Consider the following 19,551-nt stretch of genomic DNA (forward strand, 5'->3'; position numbering starts at 1 on the left):
CAGAAGAGGTCAATCCTCTCTCTGTACACGACTGGGAAAGGCACATCGCTCCATTATAGGACGGCCGAGCATCGCTTTGCATGTTGCTCTCCACTCCCTCTCTTCCCATTTCCTGCTCCGACAGCCCTCCTCTCTGTACACCAGAACACTACATCTGTCTGTTGTCTCTTCGCCTCCACGGCTGGATGCACAGACACCCGCCTCTCTCTCTGTCTCTCTCTCTCTCTCTCTCACACATGCTACATGCTGCTGTTGGTATGGAGGCGTGTGACATTCCCTAGTAAGGCCATGTGTGTCTAACTCTGCATGGCTTGATGAAAGAAGGGATAAGCAACTTGTACTAACGACACAGCGTATATATATATATATATATATATATATATATATATATATATATGTATATATCTCAGGCTTCACGGTTACAATGCAGAAACCCAGGAACACCAGACCGTCTCTCTCTCCCCGTTTTCAGGATTGTAACTCAATCAGCTCTCCAGACAATTAACATTCAGCGAGTTACATCCTGCACGAAGGCCTTCTTAATTTATTAATATTCACCACTAATTCAAATTCCCCCCTGGATTTGCTGACATTACCGTTTTTTTTTTCTCCACGTTGCAGTGTAACACAAACATTTTTTGGAAGGGGGGTTTTTAGTCAACAGTGTTCACCCGTGCTTTGCTGCATATAAGAGACTTTGAGCAGATCTGCAGTGTAAGGCCAGATTAACACAGAGAGACCTCATTCAGAAGCAAAACAATGGAGCATTGCTCCGGCCGTTATGAGCGTTTGCTCCGTGACACGGCACACAAGGCCCTCGATGGGATCCTCCAGCTCCAGGCCGCTCCGTGAAGAAAGAAGAAAGAAGAAATGCAGCCCCCTGATGACATTTCAAAAAACAGACATTTTAATGGCCTTAACGTCAACACGAGACACATGTTCAGCTCGGCGTGTCAGAGCGCCGCCGTGTTACAATAACAGCGGCTTTCAGTCACAACATCAACGTCCAGGATGATACGACGTGCTGTGAGAGCTCGGACTCTCTAACAATACAACTTAAAGGGCTCAGTGTGTTTACAAAAAAGTACTAAACCAGCATATTTCCAAACAATGTGGACGGGGAGACCTCCACTCCGTCCACAAGCCAGTGCATTTGTGAGTGTTTGTGTGTGTTAAGCCTGAGCGATAATGTGTTGCCGTCTCTTTTTAAAGGCTCCGCGTGTCTCTGGAACAATAGTCCCGGTGTGGCCGGCTCTCTGATCCCTGTAGTGTTCTCTCATAATAAACACAGATACATTCCTCTGCTCTCCAGTGGTGGATTAATCCGTAAAGCCCAGGCCATACCTCAGGACTTACCTCAGGACTAAACTAATCTGCTGAGTTATGCTGTTTGTCACTTCCAGCAGCAAACAGCTGATTGCTTGTTGTTGTTTTTTTATTCATTCAGGGTCAAAATCATATCGTCTTATGTGAGTCAGAACTGGCTCTCGGACACCTTCGTCTCTTTCCCGTTGCTGGCCGGAGTGTGCGTGTCCCTGGGCAGAGTGTTGGCCGTCTCCTGGGTCTCGGTGTCGCTGCGGGGGATGCTCTCGGGCCGGGAGCCCGTCCCCTTGGCTCCCATGGTCAAGCTCTTCTGGAAGCTCTCCGACGTGAAGTAGTAGACCACGGGGTCCAGGCAGCAGTTGAGGCTGGCCAGGCACAGCGTGATGGGGTAAAGCGTCCGGGCGAAGCGCTCCACGGCGCAGTTGGCCAGCGCCTGCGTCCGCACCAGCGCGTACAGGAACAGGATGGAGTTGTACGGGACGAAGCAGATGATGAAGATGCCCAGGTGGACCAGGATCATCCGCAGGACGCGGCGCTTGCTGTTGCAGCCGTGGCCGACGGTCATCGGGCGCCGCAGCGTCCGCAGGACCAGCGAGGAGCATACCAAGTTGGCCAGGAGGGGGAGAAGGAAGCCCACGATCTGGGAAAACAAAACGTTAATAATAATAAATAATAATACATTTTATTTTGACCAAAGGTCACCTTACGATGCATAAAAATATATTAACTCAAAAGATAAAAACAGCAAAACATGGTGAATAAAAAGAGCAAACAAGAGGGACAGACGTGTGTAATAACAATAATACTGTAGGTATAAAAGTGAGTACCAGGTTGAACAGGTGAGTTTTGAGCTTAATAATAATAAAAAAAATTATGAATCGTGTCTAATGTAGCACCGTTTTCTCTTCATGGCCCGGTTTAATAAGCAACATTATATGATATGTAATCTGGGGTCCCTCCACCGGGTCACTATGAACCTTGGGGGGTCCTTGGCCTCTTAACCATGTTGTATATTCTATTCCATTCTATTGTCTAATCTTATTTTTACTTTCCTCTTCTCCGACTCTCGAGCTGCTGTAACACGTGAACAAAGTTGATCGTCATCTCACCTCGATGAAGATGGTGATCTTGGACAGGTAGGTCCTCCAGGTGCTCTTGGAGAAGCCCTCGAAGCAGGTGGTGGCTCGGTTGGTGCTGTTGATGGTGGAGAAAAAGGTCACCGATATCCCGCCGCCCACGATGGTCAGCCACACGGCGGCGCACACCAGCGCCGCGTTCCTGCGCGTGCGGACGGAGCGCGAGCGGAACGGGTAGACTATGGCCAGGAAGCGGTCCACGCTGATGCAGGTGAGGAAGAGCATGCTGCCGTAGATGTTGGTGATGAAGGCCGTGCCCGACACTTTGCACAGGCCGTCGCCGAACGGCCAGTGGCGGTTGACGTTGTAGAAGACCTTGAACGGCAGCGTGAAGACGAACACCAGGTCGGACAGCGCCAAGTTGGTCATGAACATCGTGGTCTCGTTGCTCATCTTCATCCGGAAGCAGAAGACGAAGAGGGCGGCGCAGTTGGTGATCAGGCCCAGGACGAAGACCACGCTGTAGACCACCGAGTACAGGTTGTACTTGAAGGAGTCGTCGATGCCGCAGTCCTCCATGCCGGTCTCGTTGAGCACCAGGCTAGCCATGGCGGCGGCGGCGGCGGCTTGAACAAGGAGGGGAGGTGCACCAGTCAGGAAAGGGGGTGAGTGGGATTTCTGGGGGACCGGAGGTGTCAGCAGGGGATCCACCAGTCAAGTCTCCTCCAAGTCATCGTGGACATCCGGACACACAAGTGGAGAGTCAGGATGCAGGACCGCAGGGCCGGCTCATCCTGTGGAGAGGAAGAACACGCCGTCACTTCCTCGCCGTAAAACTTACTGCCGCGTACATTCAGGCGTCCCCGAAGGAGCGCTTCATATGAGCCAAATTCATGTTTAGATATCGTTTCTGTTTACCAATGTGTGTTAGAGCAGAGATCTTCAACAGAGTTACTGCAAATGATTTGATTTCTTCCAAAATATGTAAATATGTCCAAAAATAACAACCTATAATAAGCACATATAAAACCTTCCTATTTGTTTCAATGTTATGTTGTGAAATTGTAGAAATATAGAATTCATAATATGTTCTATAAATATATGGATGTCACCAAAGGCTTAGCATTGTATACATCATTACAAAGTTATACATGGCACTATAGGCTGCACTACACATTATTACTGGTCCGGTTTAATAACAGATGATATGTATTAGGGGGTCCCTCCACCAGGTCTCTATCAGCCTGAAAATGCTGAAGACCTGTCTTAGAGTAAAGCAATCAAAAAAAGAAACTTTCTGACTTTGCATCAAGTCTTTTTTTCCCAGCTGCAACGTTTATGTGCACGTTTGTCGGCACATGTCCTGTGAGTTTGGAGGTTTATGTTTCCTCTGTTCAATCCAGCCACGAAAACAAAGTACATCCAGTATTTCTGAGGCCGTGCTTCAGACTGGAGGAAGTAAATAAGTCGCCGCGGTACAAAAGCAGTTACCCCCACCACAACGCACAATAGTTCTGTTGTGAAACGCAAACAATAATTATGATTTGGGGGAGGGGGGGGGGGCAATGTGCTCTCTAGTCTGAACAGGAAGTGGACTGTTGGGAATATGTCGAGTTTGAGTTAATTCTATCACAATGTGCCGCGTTATGTATGAATATGAGCGCAATAAACGTAATATCTGATGCCCATCAAAACAACCAACGTTAAAACTAGATTTTTTTACATTTTTCTTTAATGATTAGCATGTTTTTACTTATCAGGGCCATTGTCGAAAAATAGCCAGAGGGGGGCAATATTCAGAGAAAAAAAAGTGTATATAATCGCAAATTTGCCACTTTCTAATATATATATAGCCGCTATAAACAAAGTTGCTTGATTCCGCTAACACCGGATGTTCACTGTTGCTATGACAACAAGGGAAAGCGACTGCTAGCATCTTAGCCCAACCGCCCCGATCAATAAACACCCTTAGATGACAATTTGAACCCATTATAAATAAAACCAACTACAACCATCAACGGTATCATCTCCCTGAGGACCTTAACGAGGCGTTGTCACACGTTGGGATGTGTTAATTAGAAAAATAAGTGCGTACATTCATGGGAAGTTAGCTAGCATAGATACCGATTGTTAGCATCGTACTAAACTCGCAAATTTTTCGCCACTTTATAAATATATACAGCCGATACAAACAAAGTTGGTTGATTCCGGTAACACTGGATGTTTGCCGTTGCTATGACAACAATTGAAATCTACCACTAGCACCTTAGCCCAACCTGTCCAAGGTTAAACACCCATAAGACACCCCTCTATCGGATTTCCAAATTTATTCCTTTATAAACTCGCAAATTTGCGACTTTTTCCCCCATTTTTCTTTTCCTACAGAGGTACGCATGTTTGAAATGAGTTAGCACCAGAAACTTGGAGTTCAGCTTCAGAGACGCTGTGAGGCAGAGAGCGTCTGATGTAAGACTCTCCAAGTCGTTGGGTAACGTAAGAGTGTTTTTCTGGAGCGTGACCCAGATTGTGGACAAAAAAAAAAAAACTTGGGACATCTCGGCCCCTTGCCGTATTGATCGTGAACCCCCCCCCCCCCCCCCCCCCCCGATCGGCACGCCAAGCTGGCCTTATCTTTGCTGTCTACGCAAACAGAGCCAGGAGAGGTGGTCTCAGGCCTTTTTGGCTTTGAGCGTCTTCTGGGCAAAGATTTTATTCTCGTAGACACTCTGCAGACACACACACACACACACACACACACACACACACACACACACACACACACACACACACACACACACAGTGTGAGCAGTCCATCAGCCCTGGTCCTGGTGCCAGCTGCAGTGTGACATCTTTACTGCGTTTTCACACGCCTCCCAGAGAAGACGGCCTCACAATGCCCTCACTGTACCCAACACGCACTTACGCACGTGCATTCACAAGCAGGCAAACACTTACATGTGCCAGTCTACACACACACCCACACACACACACACACACTGTAGGGTTCTGTGTACCGTGGCTCAGACCCAGGACCTCTGACAGTGCCGGCTTCATATTCAGCTGATGTTGTTCCTGCAGGGAGTCTATAGAAGCTCGGGTTTGGCTGCCGGTCAGGTTTAATGTGTTCAGGAAAGAAGAGACACATTTAAAAGCACGTCGTGGCGTTTCCAGGAGCCCCGCTGACGGGTTTCAGACTCTGGGAGTGTGTTTGTGTTTCATGTACAGGTTGTGGACAGCTGCACGGTTTAAAGTTGGTGGTCGTCAGTGACAGAAACAGGCCTCTGGGACCCGCTGATCCGAACGGATCGGGTTCAGGTCTCGGCTCACATCCAGCTGTTCCTTTCTCTCATGTGGGAGGAGGAGGAAGGCTGGAGGAGGGTTAAAGGTGGAGAGGATAAACTTCACCGCTTGGATGAATATATAAAAGACTGGGCTGTTTATTATTATTATTATTATTTTTATTATTATTATTATTATTATTATTATTATTATTATTATTAATAATAATAATAATAATACATTTTATTTTAATAGTGACACAATCAAGTCCTCCACTTCTTTAAGGTTGAAATAGTGGAGATGAAAAATAAAAGATTCTAGAAAAGATGTTGACTGGATTCTGTGTTGATTCAGTTAAATTTCGGATGAAATAAAGTTTGGGATCAAATCATTTTGGGGACCCCTGCTGTAACTCTGCGGACCCTAATCGGGGTCCCGGACCCCTTGTTGAAGGTCTCTTTACTAAGAGTACTCCACTTAACTTTAACATACTTGTGCTTTTTACAGGAAATACAACATTGAGTTCATCACTAAACATCCAATCACATATTCTGAAACTGTTTACAACATTTATTGTTTTATATTATAGTGTTGCTCACACACATTAGATGATGCACATTAAATCTAACCATCCTCTTGAATGTTGTTCTCTTCTTAGGGAAAATAAAGGAAAGGAGGACCACAACAGTCCATTCACAGCTCTATACCCGGACCTGCTGGGATTTAACTCAAGATAATAATAAAACGCGAAGACAGACTGGACTTACTGGACGCTGGATGGATGGTGACAGCTCACCTCCTGCTTGTCAGTGTGGCAGCTGTCAAAAGAAAAACGCCATGTCTTTCTGCAGGTTCGGGTTTTTTAGTCGAGCTCCAGCTTTCTCCCACAGAATCCAAACTTTTTTTCCCCCAAACGGAGAAGAAGGAGGCTGCGAGTTCCTCAATTAGTCCCGACGAGCCGCTCCGTGTGTCCGCTCCGAGTGAGGAGGAGGTCCCGCGTCACATCCACAGCGTGCTCCCCGCGTGCATGCGGGGCGCGTGCACGTGGGCTTAGCACAGGAAACGAGACAATAGCACCTCGGCTGGGTCAGTATGGAGGGGGGTGAATAGGGGATTGTGGGGAAGGACAGAGGAGGGGGGGTGGAGGCTGGTGTCATCAGCCTGGAGCTCAGAAGTTCAGACATTCTGTCCTCAAGTAGAAGTACACATACTTGACTCTTGGTGAAAGTAGAAGTACTGATCCTTTACTCAAGTAAAAGTGGGGAAAAGTACCCAAAGTATAAAGTATCCACGAAGAAATGTTATTTCCCACCTCTGACATTAGCAGAAAATAAAACACAAATGTATGTATATATATATATATATATATGAAGCTGTATAACCTTTATTTTGAGGTAAACCGGTTTCAGGATTCATTATATTACGTTCTCCTGTTTGTAGTTAGACGACCAACAAACAGCGTGTTGTTATTTCTCCAACATACTCTTGTAACTCATGTTGGTATGCACATTGTTCTTGTGGAAGAAGGGAACCAGCAGGCTTCAACTTCTCCAGGAAAAAGACTACATTTATTCAGGCATGTAGCATTTCCATAGATTGACCATTTAAGGTTCTCTGCAGACGCTGAAGAGAAAAAACACACATCCTGGAGAAACCAGAGAGAACCCGGCTGCTGTCTTCCAAGACCTGAAATACCCACGTAGTCTGCTGTCTGCAGCCAATCAGGGAGGGCCTCTGCAATCAGCACTTTCAGCCAGGTGGCATCAATCAATACTGCTTCTTAAAGGGAGTTCAAATCCCCCTGTAGAAATCACAACTCCATTTACTCGAGGGAACGACACACTGAGGGGAGAGAATAGGCTTAATGACAGATATATATACAAAGAAATGGTGATTTTATTGGAAGTTTTATTGGATACAACCAGGAGAATATTGTAAAAACATAAAGGTTGAGTAAGTGATGAGAAAGAGGAAGAAAATGCAGAAATTGCAGCTGTGTGTGTCGTTGCTGTTGGCTGTCGTCCTCATCGTACACACCTGTCTGCAATCAGCTAATCATCCCTCCATCCAGCCCCTCTCACCGGCCGGCAGTGTATATATATATATATACATATATATATATATATATATATATATATATATATATATATCACAGATCATGATTTAAAAAAAAAAAAACCTCAAGACTTCTTTTTTACCTCAAAATCGCCACAATAAAACATGCATGTCGTCAGCTGCTCAATGAATTCAGCTAATTTCATTATGTTTGATTTAAATAATATGTGCTGTGAAGCTCACTATGTGAAATAAATTAAATTATGAATAAAATGTATTCCTTTTAAAGGACACATGGGGGTTGGATGACGGGTTCATAAAGCTCTTTTGATGAATTAAAACAGTTTAAACCCAGATTAAGTGCTTGTCTAACCTCCCGCGGTGAGAAACTACAAATATGGTGCTAAACACCCTCATTTTCTGTGGTTCTTCACCTTTTGTGTAGTTTAGTTTTCTGGGGGAAAGAACCAGCTGAGAACCTCCAAAGAACCGTAGAGGAACCATCGTGTGTGTGTGTGTGTGTGTGTGTGTGTGTGTGTGTGTGTGTGTGTGTGTGTGTGTGTGTGTGTGACTTGCATCAGCCCCATATTGGTGTATAATCTGATGTTTGTGTAACTGAGGTTTAAAACGGCCCCCAAGACGCCTCAGAATAACAACGCGATGCTATTTTGGCTGATCAAAGTCCTGCAGCACCATTGTTACAATACAATCTCCATGTCTGAGGCCACCAGGAGGTATTTTTAGCCAGGTGACGGGGCGGTGTTGGACGGGTTCCCATTGTGTTCAGGCTGGCATAGGTGTGTGTGTGTGTGTGTGTGTGTGTGTGTGTGTGTGTGTGTGTGTGTGTGTGTGTGTGTGTGTGTGTGTGGTGTGTGTGTGAGGGGAAGAGAGGCACTTGACAGAGGGGAAGTGGTTTTGGGGGGTAGCGTCTGGCAGGCTGACCACTCCACAATAGCAGCAGGGAGGACAGGACATCCTGCTTACTACCACACAGACACACACACACACGCACACCAGCAGATGTCTTTAACCCGTTGAAGTGCGTTTGAGTCATACGTCGTGTTTCCTCAGCGACGTTTTATAGATTCTGGTTCTTCAGTCGGCTTTAACTCAATCATTGTTCAAATATTGTCTTTTTTTTGGTCAGCACACTATTTTTGGATTTGTTTAGACGATATGAGCATCGTCTGAACCTTCCTCAGTCATTCCACCCCTGAAATCTGTTTCCTGCCCCCCTCGATCGTAACAAAGACACCTTTATGGGAGACTTCTACTACTATAAAATTGTCCTGACAACCGTTTCATGTGAGACTGTCAGATTGAGGTTTTATTCGTGCCTCAACCGTGTGATTCAGAAACATGCGTGTCCTTTGAGTGACGGATGTTTTTTAGATGAAAAACCCCAATAAACCCTCCTGTAAGTCAAAGACCCGTAAGTCTGAGGGGCTGATTGAACGGCGTTGGCGTAACGCTGGCTGTGATGATCCTTCAAAGCAGCATGTGAGGAGCTGAAGGGGAAAGACTGAAAGCTGTGTTGAAATGTCATGATTGGATGAACTCAAGACAGTTTGACCCCCTCCCTCCTTAGTCTGTGTTTGGTAACGGTAACTAAGCTGCGCTGCCCCGGCCAAGGCTTTGTGAGTCACACCAACCAAAACAAAGACCCCATTACTGCCCCCCCCCCCACCCCCCTCCACCGCCTCTCTTCCTCGACCCCTCTGTCCTCCTTTAATGCGATGATGAGTGTATTTCCTTTGCTCTCCTCCCCTCCGTCCATCCTCTCCCTCATTGGAGGAGGAGGGGTCCGGGGGCCGCCCCGCCGTGCCGTACATACCTCGGCCCCTGACAACAGGGGCCCCGACAGAAGGCAGTAAAACACAGGAGTCTGGTCTCTTTATGGATTGATATGAACGTGATAGACATGTCTGCGGCTGAGTTTGGCCCCGGTGAGCTGGCGTTCAGCTTGGAGCTGATTAGAGACCAGCGGAGCCGGATCAATGCCAGGTAATACAAAGTGCATTATACGGGTTTAAAAAAACACAGGCAAGATGAAGGAGACTATTACATTTAAGTGGGGTATGAAAATGTATTTTTTCTGTCCTTATTCATAGGAATTATTTTCACTCATTAATTCAGATTTTTTTCCTAAATGTTGATTTTTTTTCTGTCCTTTTTTTTTTGTTCTTTTAAATGATTATTATTATTGTTTCTGTCCTTATTAATAGGAATTATTTTTCATTCATTAATTCCGTTTTTTTCTTTTAAATGTTGTTTATTTTTTCTGTCCTTATTAATTCTATTTTTTTGTTCTTTTAAATATTAATTATTATTATTTTCTGTCTTTATTATAGCAGACTGACTGCAGCATGTTTTTGTTATTCAATTCGCAGTCAGTTAATTCAACACAACATAAGGCAACTCACACAGGTGAGACACATCAACTGAATGATACACAGAAAAATGCCTTAGAGTCGCCATCTGGTGGCCAACAGAGAATACAGTCCAGATCCCAACATTTTTGTTTTGTATATTTTATTACATTGTTCACTGGCAAACATTTGTTTTAAATGACTTAAATAAAGCATAAATAAAAATACATTCAAAGCATTTCTGCTAATTTCTTTTCCATAGAAATACTATACAAATATTGCTTTCCACCTATACAGTAAAAAATAATATAGACAGTGTCATAGAAACAAGTCTGTCTCCTGAATGAATGAATATGAAGAGGGAAATTTGTTTCTTCATGCAAAATAGATTTGGTGTTTAAAATTCAACTAAGCTGCTTTATTTTGGCGGGTCAGGATATGATGACATCACAAACGGTTAAAAGAGAGAAGAAAGAATGCAAATCAAACCGAACATGGCAGAAATGGTCAAATAAAAAGATAATTTCACTAAACTTCGTGGACGTCTGATATTTAAATTGTGCAAATTTCCATGCATTTATTAAAAATATGCTCAACCTTAATATGCTTTAAAACATGAATATCATACATAAACATTTCACTGATTTAACCACAATAATACAAATAAAATGCACATTTGTTAATTGTGGATTTGATGTCTCAGTGTTGGGTCCAAGTCTCCATTCGAGTCCCGTATAAAGACATCTCACTCATTTACCACACGCATCAAAGAACAGTGTTATTGGTGAATTACATGTCAGCCACTCGTCATTGAATGACAGAGACTCTCTTCTGTGGTCTGCCGTTGAGGACGGCGTAATGCAGCCATATATTCAGCAGCCATAACGTCCTCCTCAGGCAGGAGGAGAACCCGGCAGGGGGGCCGGGGGGAGACCTCAGACCCGGAGAGGAGCTCTCGGAGGTTTGCAGTGTTGATAAATAAGTCTGAGGGTCCTGCAATAGTTTCATGTGCAGCGAGAGCAACAGCTCCAGCAGCGCCACCGCCCAGACCAGGCCGCAGCCGAGCTGGGCCCACTGGGAAGTCCTGAACCTCCGGGTCTGCTGGGGCCAGCGTGACAGCAGCGTGGCCTCCAGTCCCAGCAGCCCCAGCAGGAGCAGGGAGGCCAGGTGGTGTGCGTCGAGGAGCTGCTGTCCCAGCACGCCGGCGACCCCCCTCCACCAAGCTGATGGCCCCTCCTCCCCGGTCCCGCATCCCGCCTCCTCGGCCCAGCGGGCCAGCCGGAGCATCCAGTGCAGCGGCACCAGGCCGTCGGTGAGAGCCAGCCGGCCCAGCAGCACGGTGGAGGGCTTGGTGGAGACGTGAGGGCAGCGGAGCAGCAGCAGGGCCCGCAGGCTGAACACGCAGCCCGCCAGCAGGGGGAGCCCCGCCGTGTGGGGGAACAGCAGCACCGTGGCCAGCTTCAGCAGCAGGAAGCGCCGCAGCCAGCCTCTGTAGGCCAAGAGGGCCGAGCCGGGCCAGCACCACGAGCCCATCACCCGGACCGACTTCAAAATAGATCTGCGGAGAGGTCAAAGGTCACACGTTAGCTCAGTATGATGCTTTGGGTCTGTCTGCTCCACCCAGACACACACTGCTGCTTTATCTCCGCCACGTGATTCTCTTTACACCTCTCTCTCTCTCCTTCTTTTCTTTTTTACGACTACCAGTGTTGTGAAAGTAGGCAGAGGCCTCGGTAAGCAAACACGGCATCAGCAGATTACAGCAGCGTTAACACGACTGCGGTCGAGCCTCACCTCTCGTCTCAGCCAAAAGCATTTATGTGTCACTTCCTCTGCTTTAACAATAAAATATAAAGGAGCCTCATCAAATGCACTCAAGACATTAAGACAACAGCCGAAAATCAGCTGAAAACGGTCGTATCAGTAGGTCAGCATTTCAGTCTTATAATTAAAATGACTTAGAAATAAAACTCTGCCATATTTTAAACTCAGCTCCGACGTCGACCTCTCCTAATATCTAAGCAGCAGATTCAGCCCCGTTGACACAAACACCTGTGGGACTCACCTGTGCTCCGGCAGGAAGTTGACAGTCAAAGCCATTGTCCTGTTTCTCCTGGATGTTTGCCTGTTAGGTTGTTTCCCACCCCCCTCATGCCAACTCCTCTTCTCAAAGAGCTGGAATGGGAACGCCGGTGTCTCCCTGCTCTTTATGAACGGCGGTGGGTTTGCTTCAGGTTTTGCTGGAGGAGATCCAGACCTGACTCACGCCAGCGGAGGATCTGTGCTGGAGGGGGTTTTCATGCATCACCACACCGACACCAGTGGAAACCTGCCTGTCTTTCCATTGAACACGGAGCCAACATCAACAAAACACAGACAAAAATGCCAGGGAGGGCTTTGCCAAGACGTATTCAGACAAGGAGAAACTCCTGCTGACTCATAATCAAGTCAGTATTCAATCCCTGAAACTTTATTGTTCATTGTAAGCACCCCGGGGGATTAATGCATGTTTCCTGAGCTTGTTAGAGAGTCGACCTGCATTTCTACGGCACTTTTCTTGTGTTTTCGACCCCTTCACACACACACACACACACACACACAGACACACACACACACACACACACACACACACACACACACACACACACACACACACACACACACACACCCACACACACATACAGTATACACACTGATGGCAGATACACACATCAGGATCTAATCTAAACTCATTATGTGCGGGGGGGGGGGGGGGGGGGGGGGACGACCCGCTCGCCCCTCTGAGCGGGCATCAGGGCCGGGCGAAGACATACCTGCCGTTTCCATGGCAACTAGGGTGTGATCCCTCCACAATCACTTGACTCCCCTCTGGTGTTGCTCAACTCATGGGTTGCAGCAGCCCTGCGATGGTTGGTTGACGGGGAACACGTGCTTTGGGTTTCGGTTTAGGACCGACACGTGAACGTTCCAACGTGTTCCTACCTGTTGGTTTTCCCAAAAACCAGGTTTAGAAGGAGATGATAACGGCTGCCTGGATCGTGTTTCGGAAGATAGACGATGCTATCCAAACTTTGTACGTGAATGTAGAGATTTTATTTGACATTTTCATAGACTTGAATCTGGGTCATCATTCAAAGAAGCATGACGTCTTTAGTTCTATGTGTGTGTGTGTGTGTGTGTGTGTGTGTGTGTGTGTGTGTGTGTGTGTGTGTGTGTGTGTGTGTGTGTGTTTGTGTGTCGGTCCTATGATATCAGCTCTTATTAATAGCGAGGCCTGTATTGACAGATGTGATTTTGTGAAATCTGCTCCCATTCACTTATGTGGAATTCGCCCTCGATGCCTCACGGTCACCGCCGTTGACGAAACAAGATATGACCTCACGCAGCTGTCGACAGTTTCAAGGATCGCCTTATGACTCACGACGAACCGTCGGTGACAAATTCCACGAAGACGTAAACCGACATGAACGACGACGGAGAACAAACAGCAAAGAAGCCTCAAAGAGCGCTCATCATCAGAGAAACAATTATATGGGATGCTTCCTGCAGATATGCTCTCCGGAGAGATAATACCATTTCTCCTTCCTCCGTGTGTGTGTGTGTGTGTGTGTGTGTGTGTGTTGGATAGGCGATGAAGGTCATTTAAGGCCAGAACTCGTACCTTTTTGGTGAAAGGAAATATTAAACCACCACGTTGTGTTTTATATTCCCACACACAGAAAGATGTCGCTGCATTGTGGTGTGAAAAACGTCATTATGTTTAATAAATTATAAAATTATAATGAATATTCAAACCTGTTCAAACCGGCCTACTCAGTATAACCATCACTGTTCCTCTGCACTCTTAATACCTCCACTATTACTGTTTTTACCCTCTACTGCCATGTTTTTCTTGTTTTAACCTTTAATATCTTTTATGCATTGTAAGACCTTGAGTGTCCTGAAAGTAAAATGTATTATTATTATTATTTTGCATGTGCTGCTTGAAGTGAGGTTGTATGAAACTAAAATCTAGTGGAACAAACTCATGAGAACTGCTTCAATGTCAGCAAATAGGAAACCACAGTCTGCATGTTGTTTCCCTCCTGGGCTCTGGCAGGTTTGTTTTTTATCATCTCTGAGCGTTTTGTACTCAAACTGCTTAGATAAACGGTAAAAACTTCAGAGATAATGTGACCCACATGCACATCCTGGTCTCTCGGAGGACCATTTCAACTTCATAGTGAAAGCAAACCAGCCTGGTGCTCATCGTCTCTCTGTTTAAACTGAACGACACATGAGCTGAAAGTGTCTCAAAGTTTTGGTGGGAGTTCAATAACAAGCGTAGGTATGAAAGGAATCAGCCAAGAGATAATGGGATGTGTGTGTGTGTGGCTCAGGGCAAACAGCTGCTCTCACTTCCATGAAAGGAGTGGTGCTGCAAATACGCCGGACATCTGTGTCCAGTAAACACAAGGCAACAAGTGCTCATGAAGGCAGAAGAGCTGGAAAAGTGATGAACTTTTGTATTTGACATAATCAACTCATGCCGATCAAAGCTTGTTTGAAGGTTCCATAAAGGCTGGTGGTGATGACATTGCAGCGTTATCGTGTTTGGAGGAGATAACAGGAAAACCACACACCCGTTATCCGTCACGGCTCCCTATCTGACAACGTCACACTGAAACATGTCGCACGCCAGACATGAACGCTGTCACTCAGCATGAAGAGGTTCCCTGTAATCGTTGCCGGTTGCCACCGGTGACCAATTCTGACCAATTTGCTTCTTTTTTTTTTATCTGCACAGTCATGCAAACAAACCAAACAAATGTCCACAATGCAACAGCACATGATCCCTCACTGGCTTCCTATCCAAACCAATACTTGTTATGGTGTCGCCAACAAAATCCTAATATCAATAATGGCTAAGTTCTATGTAAGCGTGCCCGTCCTTCTCCTACTTGTTGTGGTTGCTCTCTGGCACACCTACACCTGTGTAAACATGGAGACACTCGTTTGGATGGTCTGGGGAGGTTGGGACACTATAACTGACAAGCGAAGGGGAGGTGATAACGCAGAGTGATTTGTGATTCTTTACAGAAAAAAAGGAAAAAGAGTGCATAAAGTGGGTGATGATGCACTCAGTCTATTAAGCATTTAGATTCCCGCCCACATTATTGGATTTTGCAGATCACTGTAATTACGTTCCACAGAAGAAAAATAAAAAAAAACCCAGAAGAAACTTCATAAAACTCCACAGAAACGTCAGGATTCATTCTCAGCTGTAATCTGGGAGTTAAAGGGACATATTTCCTCATCAAGATCAGGATCTGCCTTTGACTTTTCATACGTCTGTCACATGTGCAATCAACAAACAAGTCTATTCCAAAATAAATGTATCTCCTTTAGCGGGCCACTTGAGAGGAATTAAGATGGCATTCTCAGAAACCTTCAGATGCACTTTGAGCGTCTCTCTTTCACCGTGCACTTAATGCACTATCCCACTAATAGAGTCATGATTTCTCTGATGTGAGTGGAGGCGTCAAGGCGTCGAACATGACTCCTGAGTGCATGTTGTGGGGCTGGATGTTTGTCTTTGGCCGCTGTCCGACCACTAAATGAGTTACGGGGCCTTTATTATCCAGCCCTTCCACCGCACGCCAGGCTGCTTCCACTGCAGCCATGAGTTTGCCCATTTCCCACCGCAGCATCCGCAGTCCATTTACCAGCTGCAAATCACCACTCATTAGCAGCAAACAAAGGAAATGCGGCCGGAGCAAACATAGAAAGTATTAAGTCGCCGGCCGCCACGCACCGTGCTGGTTGACCCCGTGTGCCCCTGTTTTTACGCTTTACCGCCTCACACCTCTGGTTCAAGAGACTGTAAAACAACCGTGAGAAACTATGTCAACAATCCTGTCATTACATAATACACAGAACAGAACAGGTCTGATGAGGAGATACAAGGAAACGAGGCAGAAATACGAGATGAGTAGAAGAGGGAGAATGTTCAGGACTGACGGGTCTCTAAGGTGTCTGAAAAAAAGAAAAAACCCAACAAACAAACAAAAGTTTGACTAAGTAAACGTCGAGCAGAAGAGGATTAACGAGCAGCTTTCTTTTCGTTTTAACCCACAGTTCAAATGTGTACTGGATGACGTCACCGGGTTAGATGCTGCGATAGAGGAGGCAGGTCTCCAGTTTCCCTCCAACTGAGGCTGTGAGGAAGCATAACCACCTGCTGCAGCAGCAGCAGCAGCAGCAGCAGCAGCAGCAGCCGAGCAGCAGCAGCAGCAGCAGCCGAGCAGCAGCAGCAGCAGCAGCAGCAGCAGCAGCAGCAGCAGCAGCAGCAGCAGCAGCAGCGTCCTCCCACCACTCGACATCTGGCAGACGAGGCGGAGAAGACCAGCAGCAAAGATCAACAGACTTGTCTCCGCAGCTCGACGACCACAGGAATCCAACGGTAAGATGGAAGATTGACTTCACTTTCACCACTTTTTGTTGAGAGTGACGGATGATCACATTTGCAGGCTGCCGTCGGGTACATTTTCACTTTGTAGAGAAGCTTTGCCTCTCCAGAGCGAGGATGCAAATAGTCAATGAGTGGTTGAATGATTTGATAGCATTCATTTATGTGACTCACAGAGCTGCAAACATGACATAAACACGTTACGGCATGCTGATTCCTGGTAACTTTGCAGTATTAATTATGGGTCGGGTCGGGTTCAGGTTCCTTCTGTGTGGAGTTTGCATGTTCTCCCCGTGTAAGCGTGGGTTCTCTCCGGCTTCCTCCCACAGTCCAAAGACATGCAGGATGGGGATAGGTTGATTGATGACTCTAAATTGCCCGTAGGTGTGAATGTGAGCGTGAATGGTTGTCTGTCTCTACATGTGATAGACTGGTGTTCTGTCCAGGGTGAACCCTACCTTTGTCCAATGACAGCTGGGATCGGCTCCAGCTGTCATTGGACCCTGAATGGGATAAGCTGTAGACGATGGATGGAAGGAATCATGAGTTATTTGCAGTTAAAGTAGCAAGTCGTTTTTTTGTGATTACCTCTGCAGCTGCAGGCGTGACCTCGACATGGAGTCCAACCTGACGGACGCCCCCTGCCCCTCCATCGACGAGTTCCGTAACCAGGTCTACTCCACCGCCTACTCCCTCATCACGGTGCTGGGCCTGCTGGGGAACGGCTTCGCCCTGGTGGTGCTGATCCGGACGTACCGCCAGAGCTCGCCGTTCCACATCTACATGCTGAACCTGGCCGTGTCCGACCTGCTGTGCGTCCTGACGCTGCCGCTCAGAGTCCTCTACTACGTCAACAAGGGCCAGTGGAACCATGGCGACTTCCTCTGCCGCATCAGCTCCTACGCCCTCTACGTAAACCTCTACTGCAGCATCTTCTTCATGGCCGCCATGTCTGTCACGCGCTTCCTGGCCATCGTCTTCCCGGTGCAGAACCTGCGGCTGACGACGGAGACCCGGGCCCGCCTGGTGTGCGTGGGCATCTGGGTGTTCATCTGTCTCTTGTCCTCGCCCTTCCTCATGTCCGGCGAGTGCGTGGACCTCGTCACAAACAAGACCAAGTGCTTCGAGCCCCCGCAAGGCGCCGGCCTGCAGAAGCTGATCATACTGAACTACGTGGCTCTGGTGCTGGGCTTCCTCCTGCCCTTCCTGGTCATCCTGCTCTGCTACGCGGGCATCGTCTGGGCCCTGATGTCCCGCAACAACGCCGCCCGACGCCAGCGGGCCACGGGCGCCCGGGCCATCCGGATGATCGTCATCGTCCTGCTGACCTTCCTGATCAGCTTCCTGCCGTACCACGTGCAGCGCACCGTGCACCTGAACTTCGTGTCCCGGATGGACACCACCTGCCCGGAGCGGGTCGCCATGCAGAAGTCCGTCGTGGTGACGCTGTGCCTGGCGGCCGCCAACTCCTGCTTTGATCCGCTGCTTTATTTCTTCTCTGGAGAGGGTTTCCGCAATCGCCTGTCCTCGCTGCGCCAGTCGATGAGGGGCAGCACCCTGCACCGTATAGTCCGGGTGAAGCCCGACCAGGGCTGCGAGCCCGGGGAGAGCCAGTAGCTGACCACATGTTTATCTGCATCAGGAAAAGGAACAAGTAGGGTCATCACATGAGCAGCTTAAGATGTGTTTAAGGGAATACGTCACCCACAAAACCACCAAAGTAACGGTGAACAGAGAATCACAAATTCTTGATGAATTCAAAAAGTGGAGGAGGGCTGCAAATATCATTAATCCACCCACCCACCCATCCATCCACCCATCCATCCATCCATCCATCCATCCATCCATCATCCATCCATCCATCCATCCATCCATCCAGGTAACCAGTCACAGCAGGGTATTCCTTTTAAAGAGCTTGGGCATCTCAAGTTGATAGGAAAGATAAGAATTAGGCGCCGGTTAACTATTTAAACATTTAATTTAGAGTCTCAGGAGGATGTTGAAATTGATATTTATTCATCTAAAGAATCCTCAGTGTTCAATATTGAAGTGATGTTTCTCTGCCTCATCGTTATGGCGGTAACTGTATCCCCAAAGTTACTCAAACTGTGTAATCGCAAATATAAACACACAGGATATCAATGTATGAAGGGAGATACTTCTGTAATGTGGTTTTTCTTGTGAACTGCTGTTCTTCTCTGTAAATGCTCTTTTTTTGTGTGACAATGTGATCGTTTGTAACAGCCAGTATTTTCATCGTTTTGTCTGCATGTTGTTATAGCAACATATATATATATATATATATATATTATATACGTTTCTCTCCACATCTTATTTCGTGGAAACGTCAAACCGTTGCCCTGAGAGTACGCTGCTGTATTTTCCGCCACGTTTCATGTCATGTGTGATAACTGCGTTGATAAATCCTCCAAAGCGTGTCAAATTCAGTGTGAAATCACATGAAGTCATCACTGTGGTGGAAGCTCTACCGACTCTGTCCACCAGGTGTCGCTCCACCACACATGTTGATTCTCTAAATGGTTCAAGACTCTTCCCATATTTAAGTCTGTATCTCTATAGAAGACAATGCGCTGCTGGAGGAACTGTGTTTGCTCCATGACAAGTTGAATTTGTGCTAAATGTGAAAGTATTAAAATTGTCCGAGCGGAGAGAATGCATTAGCTGACGTTGGCGAGGCCCAATCTTTTTTCCCGCTCCCCGGTTAATCAGAGTTACAGAGCGACACAGAGAGGCCGAGCCTGCTGATTCGAACATAGAGGCTTCACTGTATTACCACTTCATAAACAGCTAATACCGAGCACATGATCGCCTCCCTCCTCCGGCTGCACAAAAAGAGGTTTGTTTTCGGGCCCAGCGAAGCGGCGTTATCTTAGAGATGGCCCCGTCTGTTGTTGCAGTGTTTTGTCCACCGCACGGCGTTGATGATGCTCGCCCAGGAAGTAAGGAAAGTCCCTAAAAGAGGACTCTAAAAGAGGTCACA

The 19,551-nt window shown here is 46.9% G+C and overlaps 3 protein-coding genes across 5 annotated transcripts; 1 reads left to right on the forward strand and 2 right to left on the reverse strand.

The window, feature by feature from the left end:
• Positions 1-884: 884 nt before the first annotated feature.
• Positions 885-6,670, reverse strand: lpar4 (lysophosphatidic acid receptor 4). 3 transcript variants are annotated; one of them, XM_084009404.1, is made up of 3 exons: positions 6,475-6,670; positions 2,433-3,193; positions 885-1,963 (listed from the first exon to the last, which is right to left on the reverse strand). In XM_084009404.1, the coding sequence occupies exons 2-3, from the start codon at positions 3,006-3,008 to the stop codon at positions 1,475-1,477; spliced, it is 1,065 nt and encodes a 354-aa protein (XP_083865530.1). In that variant the 5' UTR covers positions 3,009-3,193; positions 6,475-6,670; the 3' UTR covers positions 885-1,474. The 3 variants fall into 3 exon arrangements, with proteins under 3 accessions (XP_083865530.1, XP_083865529.1, XP_083865531.1); XM_084009403.1 differs by having other exon boundaries at positions 6,446-6,670; XM_084009405.1 differs by lacking the exon at positions 6,475-6,670 and having other exon boundaries at positions 2,433-3,325.
• A 3,614-nt stretch (positions 6,671-10,284) lies between these two features.
• On the reverse strand, positions 10,285-12,416 carry LOC311013514 (uncharacterized protein). Its single transcript, XM_084009609.1, has 2 exons — positions 12,168-12,416; positions 10,285-11,660 (listed from the first exon to the last, which is right to left on the reverse strand). The coding sequence occupies exons 1-2, from the start codon at positions 12,200-12,202 to the stop codon at positions 10,910-10,912; spliced, it is 786 nt and encodes a 261-aa protein (XP_083865735.1). The 5' UTR covers positions 12,203-12,416; the 3' UTR covers positions 10,285-10,909.
• Positions 12,417-16,314: 3,898 nt separating this feature from the next.
• Positions 16,315-19,228, forward strand: cysltr1 (cysteinyl leukotriene receptor 1). The gene is made up of 2 exons (XM_084010077.1): positions 16,315-16,544; positions 17,147-19,228. The coding sequence occupies exon 2, from the start codon at positions 17,166-17,168 to the stop codon at positions 18,165-18,167; it is 1,002 nt and encodes a 333-aa protein (XP_083866203.1). The 5' UTR covers positions 16,315-16,544; positions 17,147-17,165; the 3' UTR covers positions 18,168-19,228.
• Positions 19,229-19,551: the final 323 nt, after the last annotated feature.

Source organism: Eutrigla gurnardus (assembly GCF_963514095.1).
Source record: "Eutrigla gurnardus genome assembly, chromosome: 5".
Classification (NCBI taxonomy): Eukaryota; Metazoa; Chordata; class Actinopteri; order Perciformes; family Triglidae; genus Eutrigla; species Eutrigla gurnardus.